Genomic DNA, 13,701 nt, shown 5'->3' with positions numbered 1-13,701 from the left:
CTTTTTAAACTCAGCGCACTGTGCTGCATTGGTTGAATGCAAGTCACATGGTCTATAGACGCCGTGTGTAAAATACGTACACGCATATTTCTCTCGCTCTCTCTCTATATATACACAGGGGTGATTGAAAGCTAACTCCCTATTTTTAAGTACTTGAAATTTATTTCCGAACTCTAATTCTTACAAGAAAAGTTACATGAGAAGAAAGTGTATCGCATGGAGTTTTATTTCAAATTGGATTTGGGCGCCAGCATTACCACCAGTTTCTTAAGCCGCCTGGGAACCGCATTAACAGATTCCACAAGGAAGTCTGATGGGATGGAAGACATAACTTCTCGTATTCGACCTTCAAGTTCTTCCAACGTCGTTGGTTTTGGAGAATAGACTTGCTCCTTTAGTCATGGAACATGCACCAAAAATTGAGAAAAATATTACAACATATGAATAAAATATTTTTAAAGTATTTTAAAATAGGGAGTTACTTTTCAATCCCTTTCCTCGTCGGACTGTTTTCTTTGTAACACCGGGAGCCATCGATATGAGTAGGTGGAGACACCAGCGAAATGTAGCCACCCGATGAAAAGACGTGCTTACGTGGCGGCCATGTCAGGAAGGTCGAGTTCCCCCTGAAAAGGTAATGCAGGCACACTGAAATTAAGTCGTAACTTGCTCATTTTGCAGCCATTTTTTTCATTAGGTGTCCTGTTTTGTCAACACCAAAGCGTATCCTATCAATAAACAACATTTGAAATAAATATTGTTTTAAATATCTGAAAGGGACTGCAAGTTCCCTTGTCGTAATTGTATGCCGTTTTCCGTTTTACGCAACCGTGTGCAGCACAATGTTCCGGGATCCTCGGTCTTTTGGCTTTCTTGCCGTCCACACACGTGAGATGCGCGGACGACTTTGACCTTCCTAGCTCAGCGTCGCCGTCGGCACGCAACTCCGACTGGGCGTGTCCTACCGACAATCCAGATCTGTGGGCGGAACTTTTGATTTCGTCCCTAGGCGCAAGCAGCGTGAATAAGTTTCTTCACATCACAAATCATAACGATGCCTTGTTGTTTTTCTTTTTAACTGGTTGTTTTCTACCTTCCTTCCAAAAAGATCTCCAAACCGCTGACTGGAAACAAAGCGATGTCATGTTAAGTGAGGGCAACGTGCACCGAACACGCGTGTCAACAGGAGCACAATATGAGTGCTCCCGGTCTGCCTCTGAAAAGGAAATGCTACATGGGGCAGCACAAGATCAAGAAGAAAAAGTGGTAAAGTGCTCTTTTATCCACTTTAAATGTATGCTGCTTGTCGACGGAGGAATGCGGCAACCTTTTTGCTCTCCGTCGTGGCAGTGATGAGCCAACTGACAGCGAGACGTTGCCAAGGACAACCCATTACCTGGCAGACGCAGACGCAGACGCCGGCACGACGGCGAGTTGAACATGAGTTCGATGTCTCCAGTCGCACGTTGTCACACAAGAAGTGACTTGATTTTGTCCTTTAGGGTGTCGCGCTGGGAGAGTGGAGTCTTGAGGAAGACGCCCGGCGGGTCCACCCTGCATCCGCGCAGAAGAAGGCGCACGGCATCCAGGAAACTCGCAGGACGGCACGGAGGGGCGCCGAGTGCCGAGACCTCGCTCAGCGGCTCCTCTTCAGCAACGACGACGACGACGATTCGGCTTCGGCAGTCATCAGCAAAGAAGCAATCAGGGAGCAAAAGGCAGAAACGGCCACTTCGTGAGTCTTAACACCTACTTTGGGTGTCACACAGCACGTGTAGCACGTTTGCTTCACAGTGCGGAGGTTCTGGGTTTGAATCTCGGCTCAGGCCTCCCCGTGTGGATTGGACATATTCTCCCCCTTGCTTGTCTGGCTTCCTCCCATATCCCAAAACAAAGCATTTCAGTTCATTGAAGACTAAAATCCAAGTTGTTCATAAACGTTCGCACTTACGGACAATTTCGATTTGATTTGTTGTTCGATTTAGATTTTTGGCCAAGAGAAGGAGCAGCACAATGATTTGAATTGAAGCATTAAATCGTGACGCCCAAACTGTTGAATTCTTTACATTCTATTAAATTGTGTTATGACTCTTATGTATTTCTAAAGTCCAATATTATATCTTTCTATGTTTCCGAATGAAAAACAGTTTTGGGTGTTTTTCGGTGAGGAGGCTTGACGGGATTATTGGTGTTTGCATTGATTTCAGTGGGGAAAGTGGGCGGGTGCTTTTTTCCTTTTTTTTTAATTTGTATTTTTTTTTCCTGCTGATACCGTGCTATTGTTTGTATTTCAGTCGGCAGAAGTTTTCCTGTGACGAGGAGGAAAACGGAGATGGCAATGCGAATGCAGGTGCTTGTCACGATGTTTCCGGGGACTACATTTTGTTCGGCGGCACGCGCACGTCGCCGCAGCATCATTCCGCCTCCGTGCCGACGGTTCCCAGCGGCTCCGAGCCCTTTACGCTCAGTGACAGCTTACGTCAGCCGGGTAAACCAGTTCAATCGCAATATGACTACGTTCACGGAGTCTTTGTTTTCTGTGCACTAAATTCAATGGATCGTTCATCCCCCCCCCGTGATCCACGACCAATATGTAGCCAAATGTTGATCCCGGATGAAAAGAAGAAGAAGAAGAAGAAGAAGAAATTGAGACCGCTGTTTCACATGTGCCGTTTAACATCGCGTGTCTCTCTGTATGAGATTTGACTCGTCGTCCTGACATTTCAGCGTGCGCTCTCCTCTGCGCAGGCTCGGCTCTGTGCGCCCCCGACGACGCGCAATCGGACAAGCTGTTGTTATCCAGTTGGGGTTTACCCGCCCCGGTCCTGGCGCGTTACCGCCAACTCGGACTCACCCGCATGTTTGACTGGCAGGCTCAGTGCCTCGGCCTTGGGCGGGTCCTGCAGGGAGGTAACCTGGTCTACTCTGGTAAGGCGCTGAACATCTGCATTGAGTCCCAGCAAGTCATTTGAAGTCAATCTCTCTCTTTTATTCTTCTTCTTTTCTAGCTCCGACGAGCGCCGGGAAGACTCTGGTGTCTGAGTTGCTGATGCTGAAGCGCGTGTTGGAGACGAAAAGAAAAGCGCTCTTGATTTTGCCGTTTGTTTCCTTGGCCAAAGAGAAGATGCACCACCTTCAGGTGCCGAGCGGGAGGCAGGTTACGGTAAACGTTACGGCTTCTCGTAACCGGTGTCGTCGCTACGCTTCTGTGGCCCCGCAGAGCGTGTTCGAAGAGGCCGGAGCGCGTGTGGACGGCTTCATGGGAAGCGCATCGGCCGCCGGTGGTTTTGCCGCTGTGGATGTGGCTGTTTGCACCATAGAGAAAGCCAACTCTCTCGTCAACAGACTAATAGAGGAAGGCAACATGGCCTTACTCGGTAACACGCCTGCAAAAAAGTCCGCTCGCGAGTGTTGCTCACGTGTGACTTTCCCACGCTGACGTTCGCGGCTCTAGGCATGGTGGTGGTGGATGAGTTGCACATGGTCGGAGATTCCGCAAGAGGATATCTGCTTGAACTTCTCCTGACCAAAATCCGCTACGTCGAACAGAAGCGCAACACCGCCGGGTTTGTGTCTGGCGCGTCTGCCTCACAGTTCTGAGGTTCGGGGTTCGAATGTGGGATTTCGTGTTCCGCCAGGTCTCTTTCTGAGGGTGTGCAGATCGTAGGCATAAGTGCCACTTTGCCCAACTTGTCCCTCCTGGCCAACTGGCTCGGCGCAGAGCTCTACCAGACCGACTTCAGACCGGTGCCCCTGCAGGAGCATCTGAAGGTGGGCTGCAGCATCTACGACAAGAGCCTGTCTGTGGTTCGACAGTTTACGCCGGCGCTCCCGATAAAGGTCAACGATACTTCATGCACGCGGGAAGTGATCACTAGCAAGTTCCTTTTTAATCGCCGCTACGTTCGTTCAGGGCGATGACGAGCACGTCGTCGGTTTGTGTTACGAGACGGTGCGGGAAGGCCATTCCGTCTTGCTGTTCTGCCCCTCCAAGAACTGGTGCGAGAAACTGGCCGACAGCATTGCCAGAGAGTTCTACAACCTCAGACATACCGGTATGTTCCCGTCTCGCACGTTCGAGCGATACGCGGCTATTTTCCGCTTACGAATTCATTACTATTGAAGGAGAGCTAAATCCAAGATGTCAGACCATGTCATATCTTCTTTATCAGCTGCGGTTGACTTGGCATATTTGACAGAAATGTTCCATTTTTTTTGGGGTCCCATTCCCAAGTATTCCGATTTTATTTGCAAACAAACATTTAGCGGTAAGCCTTGGCAGAGCTCTGTGGTCATTGAATTTTCTTGTTTGTCATGTTACACTTCATCAATGTAAAAAAAAAATATTTCTTATTCTACACAAGAGACACAGGGACCGAGCCCTGCCGTCAATAGCGAATACCAGCGGCTATTTGGCACCCGTCCTTTGCCACAAAATGGTGGCAAAGCACTTCTTTTGTCAAAATGAAGCTCCAACATGTTTTTGTAGCCCTAAATACCACAAGATGGGGCCAAAGTCATACTTTTATTGAGTTGGCCTGGGCATAAAAACAGGGAGTACAGTAGATTTTTTTTTGTCAGCAAATAATGGAGGATAGATAAAAAAACAAAAAATACGCGGAAGTTGGCTGTATTTCTTGTCTAAATATATTTCAGAACGTGAGGGTGACTCGGAACCCCAAGCGGTGTGCTCGGATCAGGAAGGACGAGTGGACGTCATAGCCCAGTTGAGTCGGACTCCGGCGGGTTTGGATCCCGTTCTGCAGCGCGCCGTGCCGTGGGGGGTGGCCTTCCACCATGCCGGTGAGCACACAACCACGCCAAAAACAAATCTGCGCTCCTTTTGGAATCGTACACAACGCATCCTCCCAAAGCGACGGAACCCACATTTGTAAAAGAGGCTCTGGATCTCGCTGATGGCGTCGTGGGCGCGCTCATTACGTCAACATGGCAGAAGTGCACAACGCGTGACCCTAAAACATTGACTTGGGTGTTGTTTTCACACGTGATAGGCGGGCAGGCACTCCAGAGAGCAAACTATTTGTGTGCATGCTTTCAAAAGTCCATTTTTTTCCCATGAAATGTAGGCGGCAGAATTGGAGCGCGTGAGCGAATGAACAATGAAACGACACATGAAATTGTAATCTCCTCTGCCGAGTGGCGTAAGCATCAAAAGGTCTTCACTTTGCAGGTCTGACGTTTGACGAACGGGACGTGTTGGAGGGAGCCTTCCGTCAGGGCACGGTCAGGGTCCTGTGCGCCACCTCCACCCTCTCGTCGGGGGTCAATCTCCCCGCCCGCAGGGTCATCGTTCGAACCCCGACCTTCAACGGTCACCTGCTGGACCCGCTCACGTACAAACAGATGGCTGGACGAGCGGGGAGGAAAGGAGTGGACACCGCAGGTACAGAAGAAGTTGAAGGAGACGACAACGAGCAACGGGCAGAAAACGGCGATTGTTGAACGATGATGAGTTTTTCATCATCGCAGGCGAGAGCGTGCTGGTGTGCAAGGAGGCGGAGCGGCAAAAAGGTATCAGCCTCCTCACGGGCGAGCTTCGGCCTATCGGCAGCTGCTTGGTGAGACGGGAAGGCGAAGGCGTCACCGCCGGCATGCTGCGAGCCATTCTGGAGGTCCGATTGTCACCCGCCGACCACGTTTGCGTCACTCGGAGTCGTACTTTACGTCACCCCTACCTGCAGATCATTGCGGGAGGAGTAGCCGGCACGCCGCAGGACGTGCGGTCGTACGCCTCGTGTTCGCTTTTGGCTGCCGGCGCCAAATGGGACAGCAAAGGCGAGTCTACGGAAGAGCGCAACGAGGGGGCAATCGAGGCCTGCGTTGAATGGCTGATGGACAACGAATTCATCCGTGTCCAAAAAGACGGACAAGGCAAGTCGTGCGCAAAGGCCATCGCTGGCTCGATTCTTTTATTTTATTGACCTTTTCTCAGTCACGGGCGTTGAGTTTCAGACCTGGGCCATCACTGACCCGATCCGACAGCACCGCGTCGCAAAATGATGTACAAAAACGATACATAACTACGTGTGGCATTAAAGACGAGACGGAGACATTTTGCGTATTTGGATGAAAAGCGTCCTTACTGAAGGAAGAAACACGGTGACCTTTCTCTTCTGATGCATCACCTCGAAACCGCAACAGAGGTTGTCGTGTACACGCTACAATATAGCAGTTCCCGACAATATGTATCTAATAAGATGACACAAACATCAAACTTGAAATAAAAGGCATCATCGTCGGCAGAGATGCTGAAACGGACGCAGCAGCCGCTCTGAAAGCCCCCCCCCACCCCCCCCCCCCCAAAAAAAAAACAAAAACTAATTTCCCAGGTGAACACAAGCCAGACGACAACTAAGTCGAGATTTTCGCCTGGGAAAAGAATTTTTCATCGTCCTCCCCAGTCACTCAATCTCATGATTGCTATTCATGTATGAATTTAACTCTTGGCGGGGGGGAGTTCAAGCTTGCCATCCACCTTGTTTCCATTCTAATAAATCCTCCTTGTCCACTGTCTGTGATGCGTTTGGATTTTCAGAGGCGCAATACTGTCCCACCCAACTCGGTGCCGCCACTCTGTCGTCCTCCCTCTCTCCTCCCGAGGCACTGGGAATATTTGCAGATCTGCAGCGGGCTACGAAGGCCTTTGTGCTGGAAAACGACCTGCACCTTCTCTATCTGGTATTGGTTGGAATAGAAGTTCTACCATTTTCAGTTGCGGCATCGAGGATTACCCTTGTATTAGCCTTTTCGAGCGGGGTAATACAAGTGCGAAATGCGTAAATGTTATTGAAAACTTTCCCTGCCAGATCACGCCATTGTACGCAGAGTGGACGACGGTCGACTGGTATCAGTTCTTCTATCTGTGGGGGCAGCTGCCGTCATCCATGAAGAGAGTGGCTGAGTTGGTGGGCGTCCAGGAGGGTTTCCTGGCTCGCTCGGTCGGGGGGGAACCCGTCGCCAAGACGGAGAGGCAGCGCAGACAAATGGCAATTCATAAAAGGTCACGCACGCATTGATGTGAAGACGCAAGCGATAATTACAGTATGGATTTGTATGCACTTCATGACTGAATGCAGAAGTCAAGAGAGTTGACTTAATGCTAATGCAAGTTTTATATTCGATTACACGTTTGAGGTATTCCTGGAATTGTGGATGATTATTGGATTCTTTTTTTTCACTTGATGGTCAAACTCCCAATTTCCATTCAAAATGCTTCTCTAAATAAAAAAACCCGTCCATCTTTCGGTACGCCTTCACAGGTTCTTCGCCACTCTCGTACTGCAGGATCTGGTGAAAGAGGTTCCCTTGGGGGCAGTGGCGTCCAAATACCAATGCAACCGGGGGCAGTTGCAGTCTCTCCAGCAGTCCGCGGCCACGTACGCAGGTACTCACGGGAAGCCGTCGCAAAATGTGATCACGTCGATGAAAACTCGGCATTATTCTTTTCTGACGAGGCGGAGTTTGAATGTCAAATGCCCAAAAGTCAGCTGGGATCGGTTCCACGTCAGCAGTGAACATAATAAGGGCAAGTAGTGTAGAAAAAAGAATGACATTTTGCTGCGTCTTATTGTACTGGATCTCATTCGACAGTGCGGGCGTGTGTAACGTTGTTTCCTGTCGGTCAGCGTCGACGTTCTTGTAAGTACAACGTTACGATGGAACGATGGCTTCGTTCGTCCCGCAGGCATGGTGACGGTGTTCTGCGGGCGTCTGGGCTGGGGCAACATGGAGCTGCTGCTGTCGCAGTACCAGACCCGGCTGAGCTTCGGCGTCCGACGTGAGCTCGTGGACCTGGTCAGGGTTTCCCTTCTGACCGCGACGAGGGCCCGGGCTCTCTACGAGCGAGGCCTGCGCACTGTCGCTGAACTGGCCAGGGCTACGGTGGCCGATGTGGAGAAAGCTCTGAGGAACGCCGTCCCGTTTAAGAGGTGCGAGGCTTTGAGTCCGCTTCCAATCGTCACAAGGTTCCTCCGCAACGCACTCGACGAACTTTTATGAGACAGTTTTTGCTCGGAGTTATTGAAAGTCGACAGAACGACACAATCTGCGTAACTCCCGCGCAACATCGCCGTTCGCCGAGCGCATTGCCGCCAGATGGTGAATTTTTCTGTGAAACAGTTTTCACAAATGCGTGTTTACAATGTGAGTTTCAATACATTTTTAACATATGGGAGCGATATTTGACTTTTTTTTGTCTTTTTTATCCCATTATTATGCATTTCCCACACGTTTGTGTTCAACTATGTTTCAAATGTGTTGAAAAGTGTCTTAAGTTCGAAATGTGTGTCACGCGTGTGGGGAGGTGCATTTTAAGGCTTAAACTATCAAAATAAGCACCCAAAAAAACCTTGCAGCTTTTCACCAATCGTGGGCGGTTCGGGCCGTCAATCCTGTGATGAAGGGGGGGGGCGTCGCTGTACTGCCAACAAATTACAAATTGAGCTGATGAGCTTTAACTTCCATCAAATTGCATTACAAAACGCTCCCAAAAGTTGCAACTTTGGTGAGGTTATACAAAGAAAAGTTTGCGGATTCCACAGCTGTAAGTCTTGTGTTCTTCCTCAGCTGTAAGCGTGCGGTGGATGAGAGCGAAGGGGAGGCTGCGGAGCGACGGAAGCTGCGCTGCGTGTGGGCGAGCGGCGGGCGGGCGCTGACCGAGCAGGAAGCCGCCGTCGCCGTCGTATCGGAGGCCAAGCTCCTTCTTCGGGGAGACTTGGCACGGCTGGGCATTCGGTGGGACCCGGCGGCGCTTCCCTCCGGTGCCCGCGCTGTCCCTACGAACGGTGGCGATAAAGGCCAGCGAGAGGGAAATGCCGTTCAGAAAAACAAGGCGGATGATGACGACACAATTTCACAGAAGGACAAAGGAGAACCTGGAGGAGATGATGGGAAATGCAAACCCAAGATGATCGATAGCGAGACGAAATTGAAGGAGTTGAGCAAGAAAGACTTGAGAACCAGTGAAAAGGCAGGCCGTGAAGTCACTCGCCACGGCCTGAACGAAGAGAAGAATAAACAGAGGAAGGAGTCCAAAGCGGGTGAAAGACAAAGTGAAGATAAGCTGGAAAAGAGAGAGCCCGGAAGCCAGGAGGTGAACGTTTTAGTGCAGGAAGGAGTCACAAGTCAGGTTTCATGCAGACAGCCCAATGGTCCCCTAAGAAGTGTGACACAAGAATTGGCTGAGATTGTGACCAGCCCGATGCTTCAAGTCCAACAACCTCCGGAACCGGATCTCCCCTTAATGTCTCTTCCTCGGTCGAGAGCGCCGAGTTCCGGGTTAGAAGAACTCCCGGGTGTTTGCGCCGAGACATCAGACATCGATGATGCTCCGAGGCTTGGCGTATCGCCCGGACAGCCGGGGAAACTCAAGCGTTCGAGGATCCTAAACAAAGTCCTTCGGTCCATACAAAGTGACAAACGGCCACGAGACTCGACCGGGCTGACTTCACACGGCGCCGAGGTCGCTCCCGGCCTTGCTCGAGAAACTCTAACCGCCCCTCCGCCGCACAAACAAGTCGACACGTGCGACTGCGCGCTATTCTCGCCCGAGACCGAGCGAAGAAGGGTGGAGGCTCCAGAGGTGGACGTGTTTTCCTCTCCAGAGCTCTACACGGGAGAGGATCGAAAGGAAGAAGCGCAGCCGGAGGCCAAACGCGGAGAGGAGACGTTCGGTGACAGTTTTGAATTGGACACGCAGACGGAACGGATAATTGTCCAGCCAGGATTCGACCCCGGCGACGGACTTGATAGACGTCAGCGAGATTTCAATGACGGAGGTCGTATACAAGATGAAGCGATCGTAGAAGCTACCGCGGGGCAGGGTGACCGAGACGGACGACGTGGCGGACATGACGTTCCGAACGACAAATGCCCCGTGTTCAATATTTCTCTGACAGACAGCCAGATGGAGCTCATCCTTGACAGCAGTCATCAGGTGAGTGACGATCAGCACAACATTGCTCCTTGGGTTCACTTCGCTAATACGCTTTCGAACAGGAAATCCTGAGTGACATCGTAGAAGCGTAACGCTTGCATGCTCTCAGGAGAAATAAAATGGTTATTAATGATAGATTTGGGGTGGTCTGATGTTTCCGCAGAATTCCGCCGTCGATGCCGACCGTCACGTGGATGACGGCGACCGTAAAGCGGCCGCCGCCGCCGCTGTTGCGGACGATCCCAACAGAAGCGGCAGCTTCTTGTTCGACAGCCTGTACGAGAACTCGGTGAGCCCGCACGGAACGGACTCGGACGGGTCAGCCTACGAGGAGCGAGAGGCGAGAGGCGGCCGCCCCCTCCCGTCGCCCCGGGAGAAACGGCGCAGCGAGCTCCTCGTCAACCGGGAGGCGGAGAAGCACGAAGCCGTCCAGTGGGGCGAGTCTTTGTTCAACCTGTCAGAGTGGGGCGACTCTTTGCTGGTGGGCGAGCATTTTCTGGAGCGGCGGGAGGCCGGTCAACTGCGAGGCCTCGTTCTTCCCGAGGAGCCGCTAACCTCGCCACGATCTCCGCTTCCCCCAGAGAGCCCAGGAAGGCTGAGTGAGGGACGGAACGAGAAGGAACGGGAAGGTGAGCTCCCCTACGTACCGTCACACGGCGTCGTTTCCAAACAACGGCACGCCGATGCTGCGCCTCAGAGCGGCTTTTATTGCAGCCCTGGTCTGCAGGAAATCTTCGATTGCTGGCCTAGCATGTCTGATCAGCCTGTGCAAAACGGTGCATTGGGCCACGTGGACAACAATGAGCAAACCCCGCCTTCAAACCATCGACAGGCTCCGAAAAAGTCTCCTCCGTCCATGCAGCAGAGGAGAAAGCCTGTCAATTCTGTTCAGCCACAACCACCGAGAGAGGCAAGAGAGCGCGGAACACAGAGGCCGGGCTCTGCCGCAGACTCGGTACCCCCCACTCAGGAGACCGCACCTGTGACGCACAGAATCAAACTCACCACAACGTCCGTCCGCTCGCCGCTCAGTCGGTCCGCGCCCTCGGGCGTCCTGCCTGGGAAACCTGCGAAATGCCCCACGACTATGCTGCCAGGCGCTTTTTGTAACTCTAAAAAGGTGACGCACGAATCAAAGCAGCACACCGATGTAACGTCCGCTTGCCCACGCCAGCCTCCCGGAGACCAGAAGCGAAGCGCTTCTCCCGACCGCACCCCGCCGCACTCCGCTCCCCGCCGCAGCGCGTCGCCGGACTCGTACGAGGGCTTCTCTCTTCAGCTCTCCCAGGATGCGTCGCTCTCCTCCAGCAACTCGAGCGCGTTCTCCATCATCGACGTTTCGAGCGACAAGCGCCTCTTCCGGACGTTCGTCAAGGAGTGGCAAACGAGAGAGCGCTACTCTCTGGCTTTGGCCTGTGAAACGCTCGAACACCAGCACGAGCCAGGAGGGGAACAGGAGCCGGGTAATCCGTGCAGTTGCGTGAGAATGCGATGAGTGTGTGTTCCGTCAGGCTACAGTGCGGATGCCATTTGTGTGAGCAGCACACCAGAAGCTCCGCCGGGCCGATGGTTTTCCCGTAAGAGGCGGCGACGGACTGCTGCTGATCGGGCTGGCTGTCTGCTGGGGAGCGAGAGATGCTTTCTACATTTCCTTTCAGCAAAAGCAGAACAAAGGTACTCGCGCGCGCACGCGTATGTACTGTATCTACGCTAAATGTCAAAATGTCCATTTTTGAATGAAACGTATGCAGTTCAGTTTCTCATTTCACTCTGGAATGAAAGCACTGAACAAATAAACTGTTCAAGTTCCAAAAGGAGTCACGGAATCAATTCCCAAAGAAAACATTTGACTCATTCAAGCCGCCACCTCGGGCAGACAGAACGGCTCAACACACTTGTGGCATTATCTCCAAAATGGAAATCAAATATTCTTCCGAAAACTCTGTTGTGGAAGTTCCCATAACTGTGTGGCACTTGCGGGTTGTGTTGCTTTCACTCGTTTGCAAACTTTGCCTTTTGACCAGTCAAAAACCTTTAGAACACGCCCAATAATTCAAAGTCAAGTACTTCAAGTCCAATGAATAGCTTGAAATGGTCCAAGCTAAGCTAAGTGGTATGGTGGTGAACTTGTAGAGGTTGGAAAAAAAAAAATGGAAAATGGGGAAATGTTCCCCAAAACGGAAAAACAATGTCCATTTATTAATACAGGAATGAGTTCGTCCAGTTTTGCTTGCTTCTCAGGTTTGAGTTTAAGTCTCGCCCCTCCGGACCTGGACGAGGCTTTGCCGGTGGGCGAGAGGCTGGAGCACGTGAAGGCCCGTCTCAGCGGGCCGTCAGCTGGCACGGTCGTCGCGTATGACATCATCCGGGTGTACAAGAAGCTGCTACTAAGCTGCGGCATCAGCTTGGAGGGAAACTGCGAAGACCCCAAGGTAAGTGGACTCCGACACGGCGTCATTCGCACAAAGCCGCAGCGGGCTCAGATAGCTTCAGCGTTGTTCCTCCCTCCCCCGCTCTATCGTTATTATCATTTTCCTGATGATCACGAACTTCCTTGGCTGATTGGCTGTGAGAAATGACGTGCCCCTGAGGCATTCGGCATCGATTTCAATTGTTGCTGCCCGTCATCGGAATCTCTAGCGAACTATTTGCCGTCTTCCTTAATGTCCCCGAGGTGGCGTGCTGGCTGATGGACCCCGGCGCCGAGGAGAGGACTCTGGCCAACATGATCACCGCCTACTGTCCGGAAGATCTCCCTCTGTTGGACGGCCTCGGGAACGCACACGCCCACTGTCCTCGCGTGAGGGCGGCGACCACGAGCGTGCTCGTACGCGCCGTCATGAACCATCTCACAACTCGACTAGACGAAGACGGCATGCTCGGTAGGATTCGAAAGACGTACGAAGCGTGACGATGAGCGACTGTGACGTTTGGTGTCTTGTCGCGGCCTGCGCAGATTCCTTCAGGAGCGTGGAGATGCCCTCGCAGGTGTGTCTGGCGCTGCTGGAACTCAACGGCGTGGGCTTCAGTCTAGACGAGTGTGAGAGACAGAAGCACGTGATGCGAGCCAAACTGGCGGCGCTGGAATCTCAAGCGTACGGGCTGGCGGGGCACAGCTTCTCACTCACCTGCATCGACGACGTAGCGCAGGTCAGATATTTTGTCACCCCTGCCAAGGAAGTTGTTGACCCCCGCATACCCGCGTTTCACCTCAGAGAAATGGGATGGGTCTTCTACGTCGGCGCTCTACTGCTGGCGTTCGAGGTTGTCATCGGTTTGTGTAGAGGAGACTTGAGGGAGTACATCATGTGAACGACAAAAGTTTGTGTCAGCGGTGCGCAAAACCCTTTTGCAGGTTTTGTTCTTCGAGCTCCATCTGCCTCCAAACGGTGACGTGGGAGCATCAAAAAGCAAGAAGACCCTCGGGTACACCCGCAGAGGCGGAGGCAGAGTTCGGCTCGGGAAGCAGTTCAGCACAACTAAGGTGAGCCGCTTATTTCTACGCACACAAAAAAAAGGTGTCAAATAGGCCCTTTACACTAAAATGCTGTCGTCAGGACGTTCTGGAGAAGCTCCGTCCTCTGCATCCGCTCCCGGCTGTGATACTGGAGTGGAGGAAGGTCACCAACGCTTTGACTAAAGTGGTGTTCCCGCTGCAGACGGAAAAGAAGTACCACGCCACATTGGCCATGCATAGAATCTATCCTATAGCTCAGACGCACACAGCTACAGGTACACGCATCGCA

The 13,701-nt window shown here is 52.1% G+C and overlaps 1 protein-coding gene across 4 annotated transcripts in view; it reads left to right on the top strand.

Moving 5' to 3' along the window:
* Positions 1 to 1,013: 1,013 nt before the first annotated feature.
* The window catches only part of polq (polymerase (DNA directed), theta), a 16,585-nt gene continuing 3,897 nt past the window's right edge, over positions 1,014 to 13,701 (top strand). For 2 of the 4 annotated variants that reach the window (XM_061679084.1, XM_061679083.1), the window contains exons 1-26: positions 1,014 to 1,266; positions 1,351 to 1,429; positions 1,503 to 1,735; positions 2,295 to 2,488; positions 2,749 to 2,928; positions 3,009 to 3,139; positions 3,221 to 3,377; positions 3,455 to 3,566; positions 3,639 to 3,840; positions 3,914 to 4,055; positions 4,657 to 4,803; positions 5,192 to 5,404; positions 5,491 to 5,633; positions 5,703 to 5,892; positions 6,557 to 6,699; positions 6,828 to 7,021; positions 7,281 to 7,405; positions 7,706 to 7,949; positions 8,587 to 9,955; positions 10,119 to 11,418; positions 11,498 to 11,629; positions 12,197 to 12,387; positions 12,630 to 12,837; positions 12,912 to 13,105; positions 13,311 to 13,439; positions 13,513 to 13,687. In XM_061679084.1, coding sequence (XP_061535068.1) covers positions 1,196 to 1,266; positions 1,351 to 1,429; positions 1,503 to 1,735; positions 2,295 to 2,488; positions 2,749 to 2,928; positions 3,009 to 3,139; positions 3,221 to 3,377; positions 3,455 to 3,566; positions 3,639 to 3,840; positions 3,914 to 4,055; positions 4,657 to 4,803; positions 5,192 to 5,404; positions 5,491 to 5,633; positions 5,703 to 5,892; positions 6,557 to 6,699; positions 6,828 to 7,021; positions 7,281 to 7,405; positions 7,706 to 7,949; positions 8,587 to 9,955; positions 10,119 to 11,418; positions 11,498 to 11,629; positions 12,197 to 12,387; positions 12,630 to 12,837; positions 12,912 to 13,105; positions 13,311 to 13,439; positions 13,513 to 13,687 — 6,598 coding nt within the window. In that variant the 5' untranslated portion in view covers positions 1,014 to 1,195. The remainder of the gene's footprint in view (positions 1,267 to 1,350; positions 1,430 to 1,502; positions 1,736 to 2,294; positions 2,489 to 2,748; positions 2,929 to 3,008; positions 3,140 to 3,220; positions 3,378 to 3,454; positions 3,567 to 3,638; positions 3,841 to 3,913; positions 4,056 to 4,656; positions 4,804 to 5,191; positions 5,405 to 5,490; positions 5,634 to 5,702; positions 5,893 to 6,556; positions 6,700 to 6,827; positions 7,022 to 7,280; positions 7,406 to 7,705; positions 7,950 to 8,586; positions 9,956 to 10,118; positions 11,419 to 11,497; positions 11,630 to 12,196; positions 12,388 to 12,629; positions 12,838 to 12,911; positions 13,106 to 13,310; positions 13,440 to 13,512; positions 13,688 to 13,701) is intronic. The other 2 variants (XM_061679086.1, XM_061679085.1) reach the window with 2 other exon arrangements.

The sequence above is a fragment of the Phycodurus eques genome, chromosome 6 (assembly GCF_024500275.1).
Source record: "Phycodurus eques isolate BA_2022a chromosome 6, UOR_Pequ_1.1, whole genome shotgun sequence".
Taxonomy (NCBI): Eukaryota; Metazoa; Chordata; class Actinopteri; order Syngnathiformes; family Syngnathidae; genus Phycodurus; species Phycodurus eques.
The sequence above is the reverse complement of the archived record's forward strand: the minus strand, read 5'-3'. Positions and strand labels throughout refer to the sequence as shown.